This window comes from Neopsephotus bourkii, unplaced genomic scaffold (genome assembly GCF_033783945.1).
Source record: "Neopsephotus bourkii isolate Nb327-2 ecotype Australia unplaced genomic scaffold, CSIRO-AGI_Nbou_v1 NB_1423, whole genome shotgun sequence".
NCBI classification, from domain to species: Eukaryota; Metazoa; Chordata; class Aves; order Psittaciformes; family Psittacidae; genus Neopsephotus; species Neopsephotus bourkii.
This window is the reverse complement of record NW_026901900.1, coordinates 758,673-784,888: the sequence shown is the minus strand read 5'-3', so window position 1 is coordinate 784,888 and position 26,216 is coordinate 758,673. Positions and strand designations below refer to the sequence as shown.

The 26,216-nt window shown below is 37.5% G+C and overlaps 1 protein-coding gene across 1 annotated transcript in view; it reads left to right on the top strand.

Annotated features, from left to right (window-relative positions):
• The window catches only part of TRHDE (thyrotropin releasing hormone degrading enzyme), a 215,131-nt gene that overhangs the window by 64,086 nt on the left and 124,829 nt on the right, over positions 1-26,216 (top strand). Inside the window, exons 4-5 of the mRNA XM_061367998.1 lie at positions 20,883-21,037; positions 26,027-26,140. Coding sequence (XP_061223982.1) covers positions 20,883-21,037; positions 26,027-26,140 — 269 coding nt within the window. The remainder of the gene's footprint in view (positions 1-20,882; positions 21,038-26,026; positions 26,141-26,216) is intronic.

Here is a 26,216-nt window from a genome sequence, read left to right as displayed (position 1 = left end):
TCTCAAGCTGTTTGAAGTGCAAAATAGATGTGTGTCTGCTTCTTTCTTCTCCTCATCATTTTATTTTTTTTTCCAACTGTGGAAACTGTTTGGATTTAGAAAATGAGTACGTTTGTTTCACTTTAACTCGATTAAAGTGTGCTTTAAAAATAACTAGCTAGCATCAGTAATCTCCCTATTGCTTGTAATGGTCCTTAAAAATGAGGTACTGGAGTACCCTATCAATTAAGGACCCAGCAAGACAAAGAAATATCCCCAGTGCTGGAACAGAAGCAGAAGTCTTAGGTTCTTGCAGGCTCTAGGGACTCAGTCGCATCAGTTTACATTTCCTAGGCCTGTTTTGCAGAGAAAACAACTTCCCCCTCCTCTTCCCCCTAAACTATAAATGGAAGTCTTTTTTCTTTGGCTTACCGATCAACACTGTTGACAAAGTACTCAAGAGTTGCCACCGGGTTGTTCTAAGTTGAAAGCTGCTGGCAATTTTGTTTGTTAGGGGATGAAACTGCTCAAGAAAAAAGGAAGAAGAAAGGAAGGGAGAGAGGAAAAAATGGAGGATTTCCTAGAGGTTTGTTTTAAAATGCTATCTCCATGCTTTGTACCTGCTGAGAAATTAGGACTTAAGCTATCCTCAGGTCCCTATGGCTACTTGTTGTCAGTACCTGTTTCGGCAGCCTGTGAGCAAACGGAGTGAAACAGCTTTGATTCTTTTTCTTCTCCCCTCCTTCCCATCTGTTGCTTCTCTCTGGATCCTGAGGTGTGCCAGCCTCCTTGTGCTGGGAGTGAGATCAAGCAGAGGCTCCTCAGCGAATGCTGCCAGAGTCTGAGGCCCCTGTAACTGGCATTATCCTCAATGTCCCAGTTAGTAGCCGAGGATCAATGCAGACAGAGCAGGGAGTGACACTCGGAGCCTTTGCACAGGTGTGAGTGGGTTGCTGAGAAAAGCAGCGAGGTCCTGCTAGTTTCCTGCAATCTCCTTGTAAGACAGTGAGGGCATTAATGTTCTTTGAGGCTGGTACCATTCAGGAATCAGTCTTGGGCGTAAGGTTGTGCAGCTGGTGCTACATAATTTTTTCCAGCATATACCATGCTAGAACTAATACCTGATAAAGGCACAAATGTATAGAAAAGGCTAGTGTGTGTACACTTCAAAGATAGAAAGAATATTTTATTGTGTTTAACCCATTTTCTACCAAAACTGGGAGCAGAACAGCAGCCAGGTGTAAGCCAAGTCACAGATTCTGCCTTTCTCAGGAGCAGGGCCAGGTATGGGTGACCAGAGAATATGGAGATGTGATGCTTCTTTCATTAGCTGCATGCTCATGATTTTGAAGTGTGATTGTGAATTCTTCTTGTAAGACATGAATTTGAAGGTTTTGTTTCATTCTGAGTGCTGTTTTTGCAGAAAGGAAGATTCCTGTCCTGCTTATAGGAGTTCAGAAAGCTAGTTGGTGTGCTAGCTCTTAAAACTTTGTAGATCTATGTGTTACATAAACACAGCTCTGCAAATTTAGGTGTAGCTTTCAGCAGTGAAGACTGTTGTTTTTTTTTTGCTGTTGTAACATTTCATCCTGAAAATTTTTTTATAAACTGGACAAAACCAGTAACACCGTTTTTAAGTCTCTTGATTCCAGGAGAAGGCTAGAGACACAGAAAAGTATATTTAACAACATTGAAATATTTCAGATATGAATTATTCTGAGAGTTACACATACTTTTCAATTTTAAATTCTAGCTCTCCTTCTCTCCTCTTTTTAGTCTCCCCTATATTTATCCAAAACTGCTCTGTCTTTGAGAGTGCCAAGTATGTTATTGAGGGGGTTCTTCACAGAGAAAGGTTAAAGGGAAGAGGGAAAAACTGTAAATGAATTTATGCAGAACTATAATTCATCGAATCCTGCAAGGGACATTGCTATATGTGACGCTCATTGAAAGTGGTAGGAGATTGGTTTAAAACAGATAAAAGAAAATACTTTTTTACAAAGTCTCTAGTGAAATACAGAAGAGAATTTTTGATTGATTTGCTCCAGTAAGAGATCACAAGAAAGCTGTCACCTTTTTATCAGTTTCTGAAACTGGTACTGTAGTTACTGAAAACTTAATTTTTAATACTTTCAGGGTATGCTAGTGTCTTCTAACAATGTCTTTGCTAGTTCCTGGAGGTTCACATGGCACTTTTTATTGTTTATCTCTGACTGTACCTCTGCTTCCTATACTTGTGAAATAAAAAAGAAATGAACAGCTCTTGTAGTTTCCAAAACTGTCATGCTAAAATAAATCATAAGCATAATTTGGGAAACTTGTCAAACTGTAATTAGGATTAGTTTTGTTGAAGACTGTGTTTCAGTGGTTACTAAGCAAAACATAGAACATAATTAATGACAGCCACTTCAAGTCACCTTGTATTATATGCCTTTTAACTGTTGATTTATTGATGCAAAATTACAATGAGGTGGTAATGCCTGCCCGTTCAGCATATTTGGGTGAGCCTTTCAATCACCTCTAACATATTTCCTTTGTGGGCTGGCAGCCACAGCGCTGCATCAGGTGGCTTTGCTGCCAAGAGAAGATAGATGTAGCTTGGAACCCTGTAGGAGAATGCTGCTTCTAGTATGTGCTACGTTGGTGTTTTTCCTGAGCACTCTTTTGATTCATCAGCACTAGCTTTGTTTGCATGCTTATAGAGAACCTTTACATACAGAGTCAAGGAAAAGCGCACTGCAAAAGTACAGCTCTTCTAGGCACACTGTATTGCAAGGAAGAAGAAGGATCAGTGATCCCACTTCAGCCAAAATAACATAAAAACTCCTGCAAATTCAGTAGCCCACTGAAAAAAGAGAAGACCTCAACAGATCACTCCTGGGATGTGGCAGGTAATCATAGTTCTGTGTTAATATTGGTATATAACCTTCAACCTCAAATCTGATCCCAGGTATGTCTGTAGTTTTCTGATATCCTGTGCTGGAGGAAGAGGGAGGGATAGAAAATTATCCGACCTGGAAGAAACCGGTTGAAATGAATTTGGTCACCTATTACAGATGACTACATGACAGTCCTTCAGTTCAGAAGAAAACACAACATACTTCCCAACTGCTTGTTGCAAAGAAAGCAGGGAAGACAAAGAGGTCTAAATCTTCATTGTACCTAGTAATGTTTTCCATATGAGCCTGGTAAACTGATCATAGCTCACTGAACAGGCTAGCTCAGAAAAAATACTGTAGACCTGTGCCAGTGTGATCTAAGGGAAAGTTCCTGGCATGACAATTGCAATTGCTGATGCTGTATAAGAAAGGCTGATAAAGCTGTTACATGGGCAAATTCTTTGTGTCTGTAATTACATGCACCCACAAGAATTTCAAGGATTGATGACAAATTACTTTCTTGTGGCGTCACACAAGGTTCGGTTCTCTCTTGAGTTTTCTGTTTAGTCCCTTTAAGCATCCAAACACAGTAAATTGCAGATACACCAAGGGATGTGAAAGGCAGTAATCTGATACAGCCAAAAAGGGAATAAAGGGTTTTGATCACTTGTGAAGCAGCATTAAAGTACGAGGAGAGGAGTTAACAAATGACATGAGCATGGAATAGATACACTGTAATTGACAATGACAATTATGGGAAGGCCAGAATGTCTGGAGAAGGTTGGATTTTCTTCAGGCCAAGTGGGGAAGTCATTGCAGGGATTCATGTGCCTGGAGATGTGGTCTCTTAAGTGTTATTTCAGCAGTACTATTGTGATCAAATTGCATCCTGATATGAGTCAAGACATTTCCATGACTCTGAATAAACACTTTAAGCGGTGTCTCTAGCAGTAACAGCCTTTGTCACTTTGAGAGGGCCTTCTGTTGCATAGACTAAGTAGTGAAATTTCATGGTATCTTTTATTATCATGAAGGTTCCTTGCCTTTCTTCATTAGTTGCTATTTATATAATCCATGCATTTCTGTGTATTATAGATTACATACAATTAATTCATTGTGGTTGGACATTTGCTTTCAAATGAAGCTAACCTGTATGTTTGTTACACAATTAATATGAAATTATGAGAGAATGTCTGTGAAAAACAGTGAGTATTGAGCACATTAAATACCAAATGGATGAATGTGCTCTTCTAGATCTTAAAGTAATGGTTGGGATTATTAGTTTTTTTGTCTGATGCTTCTAAAGTTTTACATTAGTTATTTCAGGTGCTGAAGTTTGAAAGGGCAGGTTATAATATTGTTCTTCAACCCTCTGTCAAGCATATTACTCTATTCACTGATATTTGTGTTTTCACTGCAATGCTGAATATTCACTTGTAAATGAAATAGCAGCTCCTGCCTAGGATATACCTGTGGCAAGAGACAAAAGTGTCTTTTGAGGAATACGTGTTTCATTTTTGTTGCTGTCAGGGTCTCTTGCATTATTGAAGTCTGTAGTAATTTGTCTCTCAATGACTATCTGGTCATCACTGTAAGACCTGTAAGCTGACACCAAGCTGAACTCCCAGGCAGAGCAGACAGCTAGGAATATAGTGAGATCATGTATGGTAATGCAAAGTGCAGTACCTTTCATGTCATCTTCGAAGAGGGATGCATTGTACTTCTTTCAAACAGCTATTGAAGCTTTGAAGAAGAAGAAATTGCAATTGGAATATCCATAAAGAACTAGACATAACTTTGGATTTTTATTCCAGATAGCTGGAGGAGTTTCAGCACCTTTGAAGGTATTAAAACCAGCCTTGCTTGTTTAAGCTCTACGTGAAATGCAGACTAGGGAAAAAGAAATAAAAAATCAGTGTTTACTAAATAAGAGAGGACTAAATTGTTTCTATGTGTAAAATATCTTCTTGAGGAGTATCAAAATGATAGTATGAAAAAACAGAACAAATTACAGAAATATTATAACATGTCTTTCATCAAGTAAAGCCTTGAGATAAGAGGGTTCCTCTGCTGATATAATTGCCATTGTTTAAGCTAAATCAGTAGATTTTTAATGCTTGCACCAAGAAAGAATACCCTGGTTCTCTTTTGTTTTTTTTTCATCCTCATGTATCTCTCATTTGCATTCTTATATGTCAGTGAAGTGCTAGGCTTTGATCTTCCACGTACTTAATAATTTGCTTTAAGCAAGTCCTTAGTCCTTTTGAATCTGATTTACATTTGAACCAACACTGTTTCACATTGTTCCAGCACTGTAAAAGGACCTGGAATCACATGAATTTCAGTCAGACTGAATATATAGTTTGACTTTTAGAGGAATAAGATGATGTCTTCAGTGTAAAGGAAAACTTGATTCACAGACTTCAGAGTGAATCCTGCTTACTTTCAGTGCAGATGATTCAATGAGTTGGGGTGCTGCCTTACTAAGTTCACCACAGGACTACATGGTATTATCAAGATTTTTAAGAACACTTCCATGGTGCACATTGAATTATCTACGTAGTCTGAACTGTATTCATAGGAGCCAAACCAAAAAGACTTTCTACATTCAAAGACTGTTAAATGCTGATTCCAAAGTTGTTTATTAGTGCCTTTCATTATACTGAAGATCTGGCAGGTTATTCTCTTGCTTCTAATAGGCTTTGCAGTACTTTGTGCAAGTTATTCTTACATTTTCTGAGTAAAAAAGCCTGTGTGCTCTTTCATGGTCTTCATCAAGCATTCCTGATGCAGCAAAATCTTTAATTGGGTTCTTTTTCTTTTAAGTGGAATTATCAGAAGTTGTTTTTCTGTAAATAGTAATGAAGCAAGATGGTATGGAAAAATTATGATTCTAAAAGACATAAGTCATCATAAAAAATGAAAACTATATTATTTTAACATAAATTATTCATAGGTTATCAAGTTTAGATGAGGTTTGTGAACCTCACTTTGATTCTTTAATATAGGTTTAATATAACTTTAAATTTGTGATGCAGGGAATGGAATTCTACTCAGAGAAACTATTCTGATTTCTGTATAACTGGAAAAGTTTATGTGTTCATTGGGCTAGTAGCACTGGGAGCAGACATTTATCTTCATGACTTTGTAATGCCATGGTATAACATGGGGCATAGAGAAGACTGTATTTGGACAAGTAGTGCTCTTTTAGAAGAATGTACTATATCTATTTTGATCTCTTTGCCAATAAAAGGGCTGGTCAGGAATGTTCTCATCTTCTGTTACCTGGTAGGTGCAATTGGTCATGTTAAATTTCTGTCTGCTTTACATTCAGTTTACTCAAAATTTCTTTTCTGTGGATTCTTTTGCTAGTTCATTGTATTTAACTGCTTTTTTTTCCCTTCAACATCTTTGAGGCTCATGTGGTCTTTGAAATCTCTTTGTCACTGCATTTTGTGCATATAGTTTGCAAAACTATATACACGAAATATTTTAACTTGGGTGAAGTCAAAATCAACTTCACCATGTAAAGCTCTTCCTTCAGTAATGCTCCTGTTTGTATTCATAGTCCCATTGGCAACATAGTCCTGGTTGTCTCACACAAATTTTTCGTTTCTTTGACTTGTTTCTCAGTTTGTCTGTGTTTCTCATGTATTTCAACTGTGTCTCTCAAGCCTTCTGGCAATACTTTTCAGCTTTTCCCACTGCATTTCTTGGTGCTCTGAGGCAGGATCTTTCAGTTCCATCAGCACTGAATCTTTGCTTCTTCAGAAATAATCCAGTATTTTTTTTTTTTTTAGCTCAAGCTAGTGCTTTTCTGGTGTTCCAAGCTAACTTCTTAGTTCTTTGGTCATCACCCTGAAATCTGTGAAATACAAGATATCCGGAGAAGAAGTAGGAGTAGCCTCTTTGTTTTCCTGCAGTTCTTATGGTTGCTGATGACAGAAAATATATCATTTGGATGTGACAAGAGTTTTGTGTTTGCTACAGAGTAGCCTTCTAATGAAGCATGCGTACTAACAAGAATATATTTTAGAAGAAATGCATTACAAAATTCTGTTATTTAAGATGTAATTGAAATCAGATTTTTTAAAGTTTAAATCAGATTTTAAGCGTAAAATATTCTCTTTTGAACTCAGATTGTAAGTAGTAGTGGATTTTTGGAGACCTGACTGGTTTGTGTTCTTTTGTGCTGATTTAAATTTGAGGTAATATTCAAATACTTTGCTTTTCTGCTGAAGTCTTAGTGACAGACTACTAAATTTGGGAAGGCAATTTGCTAAACCTCATAAAAAAAGAATGTTGAAGTGTATCAGTTTTGGGTAGTTACAGCTTCTTGTGCTATTGGAAGAATGAAGTTTTGTTTATGTTGATTTATTTTGTTTAGTTTAGTTCCATGACTTGTTCAACACAGAGTTGAAAAAACAGAAAAGCTGACTCTCTTTTCCCAATTTATGTTGAATAACTAAACTTGAGTGGGTTAGATTTACTACTTAAATTAAAAAGGGCACACTGACTGAAGAAATTTATTTAATTCATAACCTTACAGGTAGCAGCGATATGCGATGCATCAACAGAATGGCTGTGTTACAACTATAAGTGTAGATAATTCTACACTGTAGATTATTAGATGTTATGCTATTGCTTTATTCATTATAATAGCCTTATACCTGGGTCTTTATTATTCTACCTGGCTTGACCTCCCTTCAATCCTGTTTCTTTGTCACGAGCTGGCCAATACTGTCTTCAAGTGCCTGGAGTCAGTTCCCCAAATGGGAATGATGGTTTGGGGGGCTGTGCTAGAAGAGAGAGGTCATGAGAAGGAGGACCATGCTCATAGACTACAGTGACAGCTTGCACTGAAGTTTCTGGCATAGGTGGAGTTCTAGTGGATCAGGTGTAAACACTAGGAAAATTAGGTTGGAAAACAGTAAAGAGTGAAGAAGAGGGACCTTGGCTCTACCATAGCCATCAGCTGGGAGCACATAAGCCTCCACCATTTATTCATTAAAAAGTGCCTTGTAAGCAGCACCTTGCCTGTAGGTTTAAATGCAGAGATATTGTTTTGTGCATCACATAAAATTGAGGATGGCCTGTCTGCAGAGATATGTTGAGAACTTCCTCTTCTGGCCAGAACATGAGTTTAGACTGAGTCCTACCTGTAAAAATCTTGCCTGGGAAGTAGAACCCCTTGCAGTTAAAATTCCCGCTGTCTGGTTTTAATTCTTCAGCTAAAGCATAATGATTACATAACAGGGACATTCAGATGATATAAATTCACCAAAATTTTTAACCATGCTCACAAGCCAAACTTAGGAAAAGCGTGTAAATAACCTCTGATCTGCTCAAATTTATGAGTTTACCGTAAAATACTGGTATTCTGCCTACGTGGATAAGGTCAATCCATTGTGGTGTCTCAGGAGCGATTGCTTAGGTTTTTTTGATTGCCTAATTACTTTCCTTATTTCTTCATTCTTTTAGGGAGCTGTAGAAAGTGTGCTTTTTTATCCTCAGTAAATACTTGTCTGGAGTGACAGCAATATGCTGCCTTGGCTATTCGATTGTAAAAACATTGGTTACTTCCTGAAAGGTTTCATTTCTCTGGCAGTCACAGGCCATGTTTTCTCTGATAATAACCTTTTTGTTATTGGCATAGACTGTATCTAGCTCTGGGTTTTGTTCCCTGCCTATCTGTCAGTTCATCCACTTGTCTGATTTACTGAAACTACAGAGATTTGAACTAAGATTCATACATTTGTAACACCCATAAAAAATTCTCAGTTATGTCTTCTGAATCTCGTTGAATCAGGTTATCTGTATTATATTATGGAAGTCCCTTCTGTGCTTGAATATTGGCTTCCAAATTTTTGTTTAGTGCTCATGACAATGGTGTCTGGTTTTAACCATACAGACCCTAACAATATGTACCCATGAATGCTGAGGGAGCTGGCTGATGTCATTGTGAGGCCACTTTTGATTATCTTTGAAAGGCTATGGTGATTGCAAGAGGTCTGCCAGGACTGGAGGAAAGCAAATGTCACCCCCATTTTCAAGAGGTCAAGAAGGAGGGCCTAGGAAACTACATTTCTACATGCATGGACAAGAAGGTGACTGGGAACAGTCAGCATGATTCAGCAAGGGGAAGTCATGCTTGACCAACCTGATGACCTATGATAAAATAACTGGCTTGGTGTATGAGGGGAGAGCAGTGGATATTTTCCACCTGGACTTCAGTGATGTCTTTGACCCTGTTTCCCATAAAATCATCATAGAGAAGCTGATGAAGTGCAAGCTAGATGAGCAGATATTAAGGTGGATTGAAAACTGGCTGAATAGCTGAGCTCAGATGGCAATGATAAGTGGTATGAAGTCGAGTTGGAGGCCAGTAACTAGAAGTGTACTTCAAGGGTCAATGGTAGGTCTAGTCCTGTTCAACATCTTCATTAATGATCTGGATGGTTGGTCAGGGTGTACCCTCAGTAAATTTGCAGATGATGCAAACCTGGGAGGAGTGGGTGATACACTGGGGTGTTGTGCTGCCATCCAGAGGGACCTCAGCAAGCTGGAGGAATGGGCTACAAGAACCTCATGAAGTCTAAAAAAAGGGAGGTGCCAAGTCCTGCACCTAGGGAGAAACAGCCCCATGCACCAGTATATGCTGGGGGCTGACTAACTGGGAAGCAACTTTTCAGAAAGCAGATCGTGGACAAGAAGTTGACCATGAGCCAGCACTGTGCTCTCACAGCAAAGAAGGTAAATGGTGTCCTGGACTGCTAGGAGGGTTGCTAGCAGGTGAAGGGAAGTGATCCTTCTCCTCTACTCAGCACTGGTGAGGCCACATCTGGAGTGCTGTGTCCAGTTCTGGGCTCTACAGTAGAAGAGAGACATGGGCATTCTGGAGAAACTCCAGTGTAGGGCCAGGAGGATGACTGAGGGACTGGAGCATGTCTGCTATATGGAGAGGATAGGAGAGCTGGGACCATTTAGCCTGGGCAACAGAACTCAGGGGGAATCTAATCAATATGTATAAATACCTGAAGGAAGTGTGCAAGGAAGATGGCACCAGGCTCTTTTCAGTGGTGCCCAGTAACAGAACAAGAGGCAGTGGGCACAAACTGAAACACAGGAGGTTCTTCCTGAACATTAGGAAACACTTTTTTTCAGTGGGGGTAATCAAGGAGTGGCACAGGTTGCAGAGAGATTGTGGGGGTAATCAAGGAGTGGCACAGGTTGCAGAGAGATTGTGGAGTCTGCATCCTCAGAAACATCAAAAAGTCAGCTGGACATAGTCCTGGGCAACCAGCTGTGTGTGGCCCTGCTTGAGCAGGGGTGTTGGACAAGATGACCTCCAGAGATCCCTTCCTACCTCAGCCATTCTGTGATTCTCCTATAGCACTGCACTAATGCCACATGAAATGTGTTAAAGAATTTAGTCTTATATTTCCTGTAGTACTCTTTCTGAATTGGCTCTGGAATTACAGTGAGATCTCTTTATCATAGAATCATAGAATCATAGAATAGTTAGGGTTGGAAAGGACCTTAAGATCATCAAGTTCCAACCCCCCTGCCATGGGCAGGGACACCTCGCTCTAAACCATATCACCCAAGGCCTCGTCCAACCTGGCCTTGAGCACCACCAGGGATGGAGCATTCACAACCTCTCCAACTCTTTCAGTTGTTGCCTTTTCATGGGCTTCTCTGATGTCTGTAAATGGGATTTCTCCATAGTGCTTACAGTTGTTACTGATGAGAAATCCCTACATATGGCACAGATTTAGTCACCTAATCTGTTATTCCCAGGAATCTCAGTAACTTTTCTGTTGGTTTGACGTGGTGATGCCCTTGTGGTTTGCCTGTGTATCTTTTCCACATTAACAGTTCCTACTTCCACTACAGCACTTGCGTTGTATGCCCTTCTTTTTGGTGTATTTATTTTAACTTGGCATTTTTTTTTAATCTTTCCAAAGTTGCCCAAAGCTTCTTGCCACTCTCTCTTCCTGTTTTTTACCCATGTGAAGTGTTACTGTGTAAACTTGATATACTCTCTCTGTGCCATCGCAAGATGAATGTGTAACCTTTTCAAATGGCATCTGCCAGAATTTTGCATATTCATTTAACATAGAAATATTTGACATCAGTGGTCCCTCAGAATATCTACCCTCTTAGGCAATAAGAAAAAGTTCCAATTTTACTTTGGTTCTTCCTTGTGCAAAAGCAAGGGAAGATGTACTTTCTGTTGACTGACTTCTTATATCCTGCAGTTGTCTTACTCTGCTCTCTGACTTTGAGAGAAGTGTGGCTGCAATGGGGATCAGTCACTGCAGGCCCACTGCTATCCCAAAGTCATTCATTACTAGTGTGTTAATATTACTGGACTCACTTAGCAGTCAGTAATGCACTGCATACATTTTATTCTATTTAGATCTTCGTATAATGCAGGTAAAGATTGATACAGAATGTAAACTTCAGTGGAGGTCACATCAGACGCTGAAAAAATTCAAATGAATTACCAAAGGGAGGAGGAAATGTTTTTATCCTCTCATTGAATTCGTTGAAGTAAGAAGCTGCTTACCAGCCAGTTTAGTATGGAAGATAATTTCTAGTCTAACAGACACATATTTCTGTATCTCAGGAAGTGAACAAACACTAGTAAGAAAAATGGACAGACTGTGTCTCCAAAACGGGGGAACAGAATGGGTCAGGATGAAAGATTAAGTCTGTTTAGATACCAGGAACATTTTGAAGGTGAGATTGGTAAAAGCTGTTGTGGTTTAACAAAGGGATGTACAGAGATGTGAAGATCTACAAGGGAGGGGAGGAGTGTACCTGAAAATGCTCTGTGAGAAGTTAATCTCTTACAGATGAATTCTCAGATCAAAACTTCTGAGTTAGTTTTCAGTGACAGGGAAAATATGAAACAGGAAGTTTTTGGAGCCGTGATTGCCAGCTCAATATGAATGAAAGTATGGATCAGTGTAAATACATTAAGCATAGATTTTGCCTATTTGGTAGTAACTTTCGTAAGCATTTGTTACAGCATTATCTGTTTTGACAGTTACTGATAAAATTTGTTACTGATTTTAAACTTTAATTTGGCTTAAGTGTGATTTAAGGGAACTAACAAGGCATTTTTTATACAAATACACAGCAATACCATATGCTAGGGCATTTGTGTATCAGAAAGGTACACAGGAAATACTATTTGGAGTTGGTGTGGCTGTATCATTCTCTGTCAATATAGTCACGCCATTGGTGGAGGGAGGAGATTTAATCCATTACCTTTCCTGTATTTCTTCCTTGACACTGAAGGGGACTTGTCCAGGCCATCACTGTATGTGCAGCTCCGCATGTTCTCTGAGCTCTGCATGATTTTCTGTCCTGGGTTTCTTTACTGGTGGGATATTGGATTTTCAGTCTTGCTCAGTGTGTCAGAGATCTGATTGATCTCTATAAACTTTGTTCTGAACTGGATGACTCCTGTTGTTTGTCAGTCTTTGCTTTTAACTTCTTCCTGAAAGTCCCAGTAGCCTGTTATTGAAGTACTTGTCCCAGGTCTGTCAAAACCTTTTCTGTTCTCTGCTCTTGTTTGCCAAACTTCAGTAGTACCACTCAGTTTGTATCAGTTAGCAGCCTCTTTTTAGTATGGTGCTTATATGTTGTGACTTCAGATTAAAAAAAATAAAGTCTTTCTAGAGTTTTTATTTTTATATGGCTTGCAATATTCTTCCATTTTTGTAGCACATTTTCATGTTTGGGTTCCACTCTGAGTTAATTGAAACTATTAAACACTTCACGTACATCTGAAACTATAACTGTCAGAAATAAGGCTACTTTCTAATTATTATCTTTCTCTTCACTGGTACATACTGCTTCCAGGTGTAGAATGAAGCACCATTTTGGTCTCTTCATGTTGTTTTCCATGCTCAGATATATTTCAGCTCTGATGGAGATTTCAGCTGCTCTACTTTTCCATCCTGTTTATTTCTTTAATCCCATTTATTTTTTTCCCTGCTGATAACCATATTGGGTTCAGGAATAACTCTGGGCCTAATGTGTTTAAAACCCACCCTGTTTATTCAGAGACATATTACTGCCTGCCTCTGCATACCAGGATGTGGGCTGAGTGGAGCATATTGCTAAGCCTTTCTGCACCAGGAAAGTCAAGCTTCTTAACAGCTCAGGTCCTGGTGCTTCATTTTACTGTGGGAAATCTGGAGTGCTTATGTAGGAAAGGATGATTTTTCTTCTGTCACCATACTGGACCCTTGCTTTTTAAATATGATTTTTCACCTGTGATAGGTAACTGCAGAGCACATTGCTGGCAGCATGTGGCCATGCTGACACAAAGCAGAATGAAGGTGTAAATTCACTTAGTTAAGTCTCTCCAGGATATCTAAATGCACCCAGAAGTTCAGCTTTGACTTTCACATTTTGATCCCTGGTCCATAAGAATATTTCTTGGAGCCTTTTGTAAGGGTGAATGTGGATTCTGTGAGAAGACATAGTTGAAATGGTTGCATCCTCAGGCATGAGTGGGGAGGAGAGAGTGTGGGCATGCCAGAGAACAGAATGTGTTTCTCTAGAATTAAGGATGATGGAGTTTTTGTGATATGTCACAGAAATGTATTGATTTTGGTATATTAAATAAACTGATTAATAGATTACTCTTTTTACTATTAGCATAGTAAAAATTTATCCTGATCTAATATTACCTAAATTATTTGCATGAGAATGTCAGGTAAGTGTTAGTTAGTGCTCATGTTAAACAGTAAGACCTAAAAACAATGACTCAGAAGCTATCCGGGACAGTACATTTGCATTTCTTCATCTTCCTCTGGAAGAGAGAAGATAAATGCATGCAGTCCCCACAAAAATATTGCCTTCAGATGTGATGTATATGCTTAGCTATATTATAGTTTTATCTCCAGATGGAATATTGGGATACACATTTTTGAGATACTGGTAATGTGAAATAGCTGCCTCTATTCCCAAAATTCATGTTTCTACTTTCAGTACTAAACTGTGCCAGTCACCTGTGAATATGATCTCACTTTAAAGCAAACATAAAAGAGGTAAATCTGGGCATATAGCGTTTGTAATAATGGGAACATTCATGTCTTTATTACTGTAATGTAAATCAGTTTTATATATGCTGGATGAAAAGATTTATTTTGCTTCATTTTTATAACTCTCAAGTAGTATGGATTTCTGGAGTTTTCTGTGTAGCTGCCCCTTGGTTTTGCAGTGAAGGGAAGGAATACAGCAGTGGCACTCGATCATTTTCTTTGTGGCAGTATTCATACTGGAAGTGCTCAGTAATCAGTGGCATGTTGTTTTCAGCTGTAGAATCCTCATGCTCTATTAACTGTGGTGGTAGGAAAATGGCTGTTGGCAATTTTCCATCATGTCAATGCTCTTAGTATTTGCGTTAGAAACAGTATTTATGAAGGCAACAAAAGTCCTTATTGTTTTTTGCTCTCTCTAGATCTTTCGGTGTTGAGAGTTGGAATATATTTTGCTGTTCATCTGTTGTGTATATACTGTAAGGGATGTAGCACTTCAAGTTGCAATACTAGCCTTGCAACTTGGAATAACAAAACCTGAGCTGATTTCAGTGTCTGTTTGTTCCAGGTAATCTGTGTTCTAATGTATGTCTAAGAGTTTAGAATATCCATGTTAGGCTGAAAGCTTGGAAAAAGGTTTATATCTGTAAGAAGATTTTGTCAAAGATTTTTTTCCTTCTTGTTTGTTGCTGTGCAGCATTTAATAATGATCTGTCCAGGTATTATTTGAAAGAAAGGCATTGTTCATGTAGAGATCAATACAACCAAGATGATACATAATTAACCCTCAATGGACGATTGCATTATTTTTTCATCTTAACATTGATTTATTTGATATACTTTGAAATAACAAAGCAATGATCTATAGATTTGGGTTATGAAAATTGAAAGCAATTTCCTAATACGCATGTCAAATAATATCACCAGGATTCTATTTTATTTCTTAAAGAGTAAACAGCCATCATCCAGTGTCAAGGCTCAGTTGCTTGGAAAAATAGCAAAGTTTTTCTTTCCACATTACTGCTTATTCTCCCCATTTAGCCTCCACAGCTTTCTCTCCCACATTCCCACCCCCACCCCCACCCCCCCTCCCCCCCCCGCCCTTGGATCCTTTAGTATTCACATTGCATTAAGCATCTGCTATTTGTATCAAACACTCTGGAAATCCATCCACTCTTTATGTCAGTTAATGTTAAGTAATACTTTGTACAGCAATAAGAAGCAATAAAACCCCCAGCAATAAACTGCTGTGTGTCAGTGATTTCTCCTCAGGGTCTGCAACAAGCTGTTTGATTTGACTGAAATAATGGCAAACACTTTTAGACCTTTGCATTAACTCTGCAGGATAATGTCCATGTGGGTTGGTGTCATGTTTACAGAAGGGTATTGGTGGTGTAGTCCCAGAGATAAAAAGTGATGGGTGCCAGACTAAGTATTTAGGTAAACAGAAGTGTTAATCAAAGATTTCTTTTGGGGCTGTCATCCTGGTTGTTTGCAACTTTTGTGTGTTTCAATACTTTGCAAGTAGTGAGAGAAGAAAGAAGAATACAATTAAATTGTAGTTTAAATAAAAGTAATAGTTATAAAACAGCTAATTTAGGGTACCTAGCTCCTCACTGCCAGAAATGAGAGTCTGAAATGGTTTAGTCTTCTGGAAACATGCACTTGGTGTTTTCTGAAAATTTCGTGTCTTGTGGTGTCTCAAGTTGAACATTCACATCTATCAGTTATGTTTCTCTCTGTTGTTGCAGTCAGTTGGAGACCTTCCTGGTGGCTGCAGAATGTCCCTGCCTGGGGTGTTTGGTTTTCTGTGTGTGTTGTGTTCTGTCTTTCCCCCAGATAACTTTTTAAGGGGATGAAAGTATATACATAGAAAACTTGGTTTTCTGGCAAAATCTTCTCTGTTGTATGCTAAGCAAACAGTGCAGAAAAGAAAGTTTTTCAGTAGCCATTGTAGATATTTCTTATAAGTTCTGTACTCAGTGGTTGTATGTCAGTAGAAATTTTGGCTACTTCTCACAGTAGCTGCTGTTTAACTTAATGGTTTTTAACCAGGGCTGTCTCTTTTTGTAGCTGGCTTGTTAAAATATGCGTAAATCTTTAAATGCTATTGTGTTACAGGAAAGCATCTACTTATGTGCAGTAAAAAAATGGCTTTGATTAATGAATCTGTGTGGCAGAAATATAAAACCTTTTAGTAAATAATTCTTTGTACAACAACATTCATTTAGGAAATCGCACAAGACCTTTAGGGAGATTTAGTAAAGCTATTGATTGCATTATGCAGCATTAGGAAAGGGCAAAACCTTTTTTTTTTTTTTTTTTCATTTGTCAGGAATAAACTAAACTAAACTGATATTAGTTCATACTTTCTTTTAATTTGTAGAAATCATTGTCTGAAAAATAGCATACTTGGTAGCAAAAAATCTACACCTAAAATCTTGAAGAAAGCCTCTCTGAAGAAATGAATGAAAATAACATTGTTGAGAGGCACATAGTAAATTCAAATAATTTTATAGTGTCATTTTTGTAATAAAACCATAAATTATAAGAGAAAAACAGGGAGTTCAAGGACTGAACAGTTTATCCCTGTGTGCCTCCTGGTTTTATTAAGGAAAATATATGTGTAAAGATGCTTGACAGAAATTTCTTGTTTCTCACTGTATGTTCTCTTATCAGATGCAGTGTTTCAGGGTTCTCAGATTTATTTGGGAGACTTATCATGCACTACACAGAAAATTTGCAAAAATTGTTCATACAGTTTATTCTTTTTTTTTTCCTTTTCCCTATTAGGTGCTTTTTATGTTCCACCTTGAGTATTAGAAATTTAATACTGACATATGTTCTTCAGGATCTAGCCCTTGGTCACATTTCAACCAGCAGTTAAAACAAATAAAATTGCAGCATATAATATTAGTAAATATGTTCATAGGTATAGAAGTCTGTGTTTATGCGCGCACTCATATTTGAATGTATAGTAACGATGTGTGTCTGTTGCACCAGTATCCCCATCAGGCATCAGACTGAAGTGGTTAAATGTAGTGGAATCACAGTGGTAGAAAGAGGTGCTTTGATGTTTGTAGAAGAGTAGGATGATAAAGGAGGGGAAGGACCTGAAATTCAGGGTACCCTGCATTAGAGAATTAAATCTTGTTTTGCATTTAATCCTATTCAGTTTTAACTTTGCTGTCATCTAAGGCAAGAGTGATGTTCCCAGTTGTGTGGATTGGGGGATTTAAAACAATGTGTTTTAAGGGTGTCTGGAAAATTCTGTAACTGAGTAGTGGAAAATTAAAAACAGTATCATTTGTTCAAATTGCACAGATACTAAGTGTAACTAACTAACTTAAAAGAGCATCAAATGATGACGTGCTTTGTGACCAACTTAAGTGTTAAATTGCTTAATTTCTGTTTTGCACTATGATGATACTTGCTAATAATGTCAGACAGTTACATTTTGATGTAAGCTCACATAGTTACGATGTCGTAATTAACTGCTTAGAAATGAAGCTCTTGAGCTTTGTATGTTTTTTATAACTTGGAATGTTTTTCATGAGGTTCATGCAGAGATAGATTATAAAACTTCCAAACGCTATCCTTATATTTGAATAATTGTGCCAGTATAGAATGATAGTGTGAAGTTCCAACATGTTTTTGTCCTGATGGCTTTTCTGGTGATTTATTTTAGCTGTATAGTTTTTACTTCTTGGTCATGAATTTAGTCTCTGTGAAGGCCAAGAGGTGGAAATCCTCTATTATTCCGGCACTACACAGAACTCTCTGCACTGCTGTATCAGGAAATCTCAAGTAACAGTTTTATGATGTATGAGGATATTATTCTCTGCAAGCAATAACACGCATTTCTATTTCCCCAGCAATATCCACATAATCAAACATTCACAAGTGCTTTACAAAGAATTTAATTAAATAGTGTGCAGAGTAACTGAATGCAGCATGCACACAAGCTGTTATATATTCAGCAGTTCACATTTTGCAGTTAGTGCTGAACACTTTTGAGCAGTAATAAGTGTGAATGATTTGTCTATCAAAACGTGCATCATCACCCCTCCTTTTATACCTTGCTCCTTAAGAATTACACTAAAGCCTTAACAGATGTCACCTCCAGGAGCACAGGGTACCTTCCTCAGTGCTGTAATGGTATGAAATACAAATTCTCATGTTGAGACTTGAACATCAAAAATGTTCAATGCTCCTCTGAAATCAAATGTTTATGGCTCCCCAGAGAAAGATATAGATTATTGTGTCTTTTACCACAAAACCAGGCATGTTTGGAATTTTATTTAAAGGTAGTAGAAATTTGTGGAGCAATCAAGACCAACCACTGAAGAGTTTAAATTCTAAGTGAAAAATGAACACCAACACTTGGACATTTGGAGTGTAGACATGGTCAATGAGAAGCAAAAGATTTCTCATTTTGCGATCGTGAGTATGTTTAGAGTCCATTCTGTCAGTTACCGGAAATTAAGGCTCTTCTTTGGCACTGAAATGCAGTGCACCAGGCCCTGCACTAGAAAAAGGTAGGAGTGTGTGTATGTATTTCAGTACACCTCCTAATTCATTCAGCATGCCACTTGCAAGGATTAGCATTCAGGAAACCAACAGGGTTATCTATTACATTTTGTTTTGTCTGTTTGGAAAAGCCCTTTAAGCATTAGCTGATACATGAGAGGAATTTCCAGGCTTGCAAAGCAACGGGGCTGTATTGGATGAAAGTGATTCAGAATATCCCACTGTGGTTGTCTACCTGCAAGGCAGTTAGCTGTCCATCAGATTGTCAGGTTTTACTGATATGTCAGTGCTATGAAGTCTAAACCAACAGGCCAATACCAATGATACTAATAGTGACAGTCTATAATTAGCTTGTAAAGGTGTTTGGTGTGAGACCTCACCCTAGTTTCCCAGTTCCATAGAGTTATTCCAGTTTATTACTGGCTGACACAAAATCCATCCATTATGACTGGTTAGACCAGAAACTACAAATGAGCGCAAAGGACAGAAAAGAAATAAAAGCATTGGAAACTGGTTTTACTTTCATGCTGGTTCTGTTTCAGTGTCACTTTGCTTTTTTGAGGGGAATTGCTGAACACTTAATCTTTTTAAAGAACAGAGATTCTCTGTATTCTTCTGAAGATGCCTTTTGGATCAAAGTGTAATCACTTTGGGAGAAGCTACAGCGTTTTCTACAGAGTTGAAAATAGGAGAGATCCCTGTTTAATGTAAATGAAGACTTCCCATTAACTTCAGTGTTGTCTCCCAGTAGCCGCTGTGTCCCTTATTTCCATCCTTATCCCTTCTTTGTATAGCAGACAGGAGTTTTTATTTTTCCATGTCATTTATGACAAATTGCAGTTATTTAAAAAAATAGTATATTTTGAGCTTCATCTGGAGAAGAAAAGGAAAGCATGTAATTTTGAATTTACTGGCATGTTTAATCTTGAACACTATGTTTTGGATTTTTGCTTTATTTCTTTAATTAGGTTTTTGTTCTGATGTCTGCCTTGATATAAAATATTTATTCTTTACCATTTGTAGTATGTCTCTGCAATTTGGATATTTTCGGTTTCCTTGTGTTTGAAAGTAGCTGCTATCCTCTCTCTGTACTTCCACTAGAAGGCTGGTATTTTTATGCTTCTTGCAGCAGGCCCTTTTTAGGAGTTCTGGAATATGTCCAGGTTTTCCATTCCTGATACTTCAGTAGCAGCTTCTTATGAATCCTGAAGTAGAGCTCCAGCCGTCAGGTTGCTCTCCAAGCCAATTCCACCACTCAATGTCAGCAAGCCAAAAAAGACAAACTAAGTGCTGTGATATAATTTATAGTATCATTTAGAATATGCTGGTCAGGGTTTTTCTTCTTCAGGTTAGGAAGTCAACCCGGAGGCCTTTGATCCCACCCAGTGAAGTACCACCTAGATATAACTTGTGTTAACTGTGAATTAAATAGCTTTGGAAGCAGAGGTAGTACAGCCAAATGAGAGGAGTGTGGCAGCCAGGCTAATTAATTACAGAGCTGGGCTAATTAGTTTGACTGGAGGAAGCACCATGCTGATGTGACAGCATAGCTTCCAAAATTCTGGCTAATTTGTGCACAGGTTGCACTGGGCTTCTTGTAGACATACAGGTTGTTTCTGGGCTCTTTCAGATATTTTTGCCATGAAGCAGCATTGTGTATTGGTTTATTCCCTATGTCATTTTACTGTAATTTTAGGTTTATTTCCAGACTTAGTGTCAATTTTAGTTCTTTCTCACTTTTCTGCAGTAAGATTTTTCTAACACATGGATAGTCATTGTAATATGGTATTGTTCAGTCTCATGCCACTGAGAGACATTTCCTCACTGTTTTGGTTTTGTGTGGTGTTTTTTGTTTGTGTTTGGTTTTTGTTGGTTTTCTTCTTTCTCTCTTTTTTTTTTATTTTATTTTTTTTTTACCTGAGGGCAATTCTAAACAGTTCACCATCTTTCTGGTTCTTAAGAAACAGTATTTCTTCAGTGTTCCCCTAAATTTCAGTCCTTGCATGCAGCTGATGTGTAAGATGTTCAAAAAGGAGTCACCTTAATGAAAAGGTAAGGAATGCTTGTAGTAAGTCTGTATTACTACAGATGTGATATAGTAAAGATGAGGAGCAGTATGAAACCCAGAAGTAAATTAACAAGGTATTGTAAATAAGCTGGATTCTGTGTGGAAAACTTCAATTAGAAAGACTAAGTACTGTCTTACAGCAGTAACAGGGTAAACATGTGTGAGCGGATAGTGGCATAAGATAAAAAAGTGAATATTTTATTAGTATTTCCTAAATAACAGTACTAGATGGCTGAAATCAAGTTTAGGTTTTTTACATGTATGTTATTTAAAATGCTTTTAGTGATCATTTATGGCCTTACTTACAATACTTCAGCATAGTAGTTCCCGCAAGGATTTAACATATATTTTTTCTATTTGTAGATCTGTTAGCTGTGCCTAAGCATCCATATGCTGCTATGGAGAACTGGGGACTGAGCGTTTTTGTGGAGCAGAGGATACTTCTAGATCCAAGCATTTCTTCTATATCATACCTACTGGACGTCACCATGGTCATTGTACATGAGCTGTGTCATCAGGTATTAAATTGGGTATTTGATATTAATGTGAGAAACCATGCATTCCTTTTCGAAACTGAAAATTAATGTGTGTTGTTCACATGGACAGTTGCAACTTTTATTGTAACTGGAGTCCAAATAATATGGAAATCTATAAGGCATATCACTACAGAGCGGAAAGTGGGAACTCACAATGAGGTTAAAGAGAAAATTAGCAGCAATGAACAGCTTCCCTATTTTCTGTATGATTATATTCTGTATGGTGGGGTGAGTTTGTGGTATTGGTGTGTAGACTGAACATGCTGATAACTGCAGACAATGATTTATTGCAGAATTATAGCAGATTCATGTTGAGTTTCATGTTCATGTCAGAAAAAGTTTTGACTGAAATCATTTTGGTATTCATCTTCTTTCATCACATACACACATACTTCCATGTTCTTTTTATTTTTCTTTCAATTTGGTATTGACCTTCTGTTCACTAATGATGGATAGAGTCTGTGTGTACAGAAACTTTTGTATCAATAAGAAAACTTTGTAATAAACGTATATTACAATTTATTTTACATTTCTTCCATCTTCTTATCTCAATCTAAACACATTATGAGTGTTTAGTAGTATTGAGTTAAATGCAAATGTTATTGAAGAAATTTGCTACAGGGACAGGAAACCCTTTGTCGCACTCATAAGAGGCATAATCATAGCCTTCAGGTTAAAATGAATGAAATCCTACTGTGTAATCAGCATGGCTTACATCTGTGACTTTACAGAGTATTCTTTAAAAGGCAATGCAAATTCTTAACACTTTCTGCAAATAAAAAGTACCATATAAAAGGGAGCCTTTGTAATGGAGTTCTGGTAGATGAACCTGGAAATAATAACGTTTTGTTCATATTCATGTTTCACATAAAATCTGCCGATGAATATGAAGTCCTCAACTACAACATGAGATTTTTATTGAAGGTTATTGCTGGTTTGTTCTCAGTAGGATCATCTGATTTTGTTATATGCTCTTTATTGTGCAGTACAATAGAGTAGCACACTTTTCAGCTAGAAAAATTATAGTGCCTTAGGCATGAGGTGTGGAAAACACATATTAGGTCATCAGATCTCAGCTCCTGTTGGTATTGGATTCTTCTGTAAGGTGTATTTTGTAGTGCTGGGTTCATTGCTCCTGATTACAGGGTTATGCTGCTTCTCTTAAAACCTTTTGATTAAATCTGATGATCAGTAACTTTTTTTTAGCTTAAGTCTTCCTTTTTTGTGAAGTCATTTCATTATTTCCAGTTATTCTTTGCAGTGCTTTAATAATTTACTCTCTTTTCAAAGTAATTTATGTGAGCAAATTTTACATCAGTAACTTACCAAGATCATTTATTTGATCCTCATTGCAACCTACACCTATTTAAATTGTTCTGGGAATATCAGAGGATCATAAAATGGGTAAAAACTATATTTGAATTTATTTTAGGGTAGCAATGTGGTCACAGAGTGCTTTTAAGTGACCTTAAAATTGCAAGTGAGAATGTTTACTTAGTGTCTGTGTTGATATTACTTCCAGTGCTCTTTGCTTAGTTGAAAGTATCTTCCTCCATTCATGTTGCTGTTGTTTCTGTTTTGATACCAGGTGAATATTAAGAATTGTGATTGTTACTTTTAGGTATGACTGTTTAAAATTAGAGTTCCCAAACCTGCTGAGTATTAATGCCTGACACAGTGTTCAGGACAGATAGAAAATGAGAGACAGCTTTGCAGAAGTACAAAGAAATTCTGTGGTTGTCAAAATACAGTTAAAAAGCATGTAAGAAAGAATTTTATGCCTGATTTCTTCACAGGTGACTTTGTCATGCTTTGCCAGATACTTGTTTTAGGTACATGGTTTAGGAAGGACATTAAAGTTACATGAGTAGCGTTAGTTTAGTCATTTTGTAGGTTGCTAGTGCTTGATCTTTCATTGTAAGTGTTCTTTTAGAACAGTTTATGTATTTAATTAAAATAACTAATAATCAGAAGGAGGAGTGTTTTGGCATAAAAGCTTCTCCTCCAAGCCCCAACACACAAGTGAGATATTGGTCAAAACACACATATTACTAGTAGCTTGATAGCTTGAAATAGTTGCCATAATTTATTAAAATAATTCCATTGAGGTAGTAGTCAGTTTTATTTGCATAGCGTGGATCAGTCCCACCTACAGCCTTTGAAAAAAGAATCATTTGAATTTATGCACCATGATTTTTTGTGATAGCTGTCCTACCTGAGAACAAAACTTGGTGTGACAGATTGAGTTAAAGAGGCATGAAAGCAGAAGGAAAATTAGAAATTTCTAAATCTGTGTTATTTTAATAACTTGTAGAGAATGCATATAGGAAGGAGTGTCCTTTCGGTGTGTCTGTAAAATAAATGCCTTCTGCAAGTCAAGCTAAGCATAATACCTGAGGGAGATGCAAAATTTGTCTAATTGATACATTTAAATTCATTTTTCTTTTCTAAAATGAAAGAAGTAATGATCTTCATTCCAGGCAAATAGTGTCTATAGCCAGCTATACCAATAAATAAATAAACTATTACTTAAATAAATGAAGTGTGTTTTACTCAATGTTTTCCCTTCAGATATATAACACCTAGAAAAATAATAACACCTTTCTACTGGAAATTTTGGCTTCTCTGTGTGACATTCATAACTAACTTTGATGCTGTTCAAGACTAGTTAATCAAATTCCCTATGTTTTCATATGTTTTCATATTGGTATCACATGCTGTTTTGATGCTTGTAAAACACTTCTGCCTTTTGGTGAATAATTAAATTAATACTTTTAATTCTATCATTAATAAATATAACCAGAAAACTCATAGAAGACTCTAAGAAATTCTCTTTTGTGACATGGTAATTAAAGTTATTAATTCTTTTGAGTTACTGGAGGGTGTATTATGAACTTCACAGCCTTATTTTCTTAAATCTCTCTCTGAATACTCACATCATATCATGACTATTGCTGGTTTCATATTTGTTCAGCAGTCCTCTTTTAATTCAAGAAATAAACTCTGTGCTATGGTGTTCAGTCTGTCAGAAATCATTTAATCAACCTGTTATTGTATAAATATAACTTTCGTAGTTCTCTGGTGGTATGCTACTCTAACATTTCAAATTGCGTGCATTATCTGTATGATAGTCATTTATAGTCTTTCTTTGTCTATCTGTATTGGTCCTGTAGAGGGTTAATTTATTAATATATTATCTAGCCCTCAACTAGACAATGCTCACAGAGTGTCCATTAAGCTTAGTTTCACTTGATGTATATTACTTTTGTCAACTTCATCTCTTCTCCCTAAATTCTTAAGTTGTCAGTGACATTCATTGTCATGCTTCATTTCATTTTGTCATTCAAATCATATTTACTGAACATTGTGTGGCAATCTGGTAATCTCAGTTTCTGTAGTCTGTTCTTTGGAGCCCATGTGTTCCCTTTACTATGAATCCTCATCGCAGCATTGATCCTTTCTTGGCCCTATTCTCACTCCACAAAGACATGCACAGGAGCGAGACCTTTCATTCAGGTCCCAGACAAAGCCTATAAGCCAGCCATCATGAAAGCAAACCTCTTACTGACCAACTCCACTTTTATTTGTTCCTCACTCTCATTATAGTGTTAGCGGCAGCTCCTCTCCTCTGGCACAAGTCTCTCCCTCTGGAGTACTTATTTGCTTCTTCCTTTCCATGTATTTTCAGAGCTTACCAACTCCATGAAAGCTCAAAATGATCTCTATTGATTATGAATTAATCTAATTTTTAATCTCATTAATTAAAAACTGGCAGACAATTTTACTGAAATAAAGTTTTGGTATTTGCTTGGTAGAAAGATGCTATAAAGAAGATGAAATATGTTTTCATAACAATATATGTGTTTCTGCTCTTACCACTGGTGTGTAGGTTACACAGAGCCATTACAGGAATCTAAACAGGGCCACTGCCAGCAGAAAAATTGATTATTTCTGATTGCCTGATTTCCTTTGAATTCTTATCCTCATTCCTCTCCCATTGATCAACTTAGCTCTATCTAAAATCCATCTTGACATTCATGTGTCCTGTACCATGACATGTTTGTGGCTGTTGATGGCTAGAGCAGAGTATCTAATGTCCATGTTCTTGCCTTGCCCCAGTATAGGTCCTTCTCCTCTTTTCAGCTGCCTGATCTTCATGTACTGTTGTAGGAGTTTAATTATTCTTGCGATCTCTGTCCTTCTTTTGAAATTAGATGGAAGTCAGTAGGGAAATTCAAGAGTGACATGGGATAATGGGAAAGCCAGTCAAATCGGATAGGGTTCCCTTGCATAAACATAGGTGGCCTGTTTTAGATATTGTCTGCCTCTGGTTGCTGTTTGGGAAGGCTGCAGATCTCCTGTAAGTCCTGTATGAAATTTCCTAGGCTTGTGTGGGTATCTTGGGTGCCCTCATTTACTGTAGCATCAACTACTTGCTTTTATGTGTGTGAGTCCTACCCACAGGGAGATGGCAGGGTTGTATAAAACTGTTTTCCTTAGGAAACTGACCAACAGATGGAGCATCATTAGTATGGGAAATGTAAGAGGGCAGACATCATGGAGGTACTAACGCTAAAATGTAGATCTGGAGTATGGAGATTGTGTTCCCAGTTTTTTAAGATTTGTTCTATACCTAGTGAAATTTCCAGGTAATGAATCCAATTACTCGAGTCAGAAGCCTTTTTCTGTCCTCTGTATATGTAAGATACTTAAACCTAGATGAGCTTCTACTAGTAGATCTCCTCAATGATTCTTTTCCCCTGCTTGTTCTTTTCTAATGTTTACTCCAGTAACTTACACATCCTGTAAAGGCTTAATTCATCAGTATATGAAAAAACAGTTAATGAGTTTCAGTGGGTGATCTCTATTACTGTTTTTATTAAACAGATACATTTAATAGAATGTGTTCTGCAGTAAAGGTATATGCAAACACGGTTTCCTGAAGGTTATTTATTTGTACTCTGTTTGCAGTGGTTTGGTGACCTTGTGACTCCAGTTTGGTGGGAGGATGTGTGGCTGAAAGAAGGATTTGCACACTACTTTGAATTTGTTGGGACAGACTACCTCTACCCAGGGTGGAACATGGTAAATCAGTTTTATCTTATTAATTCAGAGACTCTACAGAGAAGTTGCTCTGCTGTTATACTCCTGCTTTTATTAT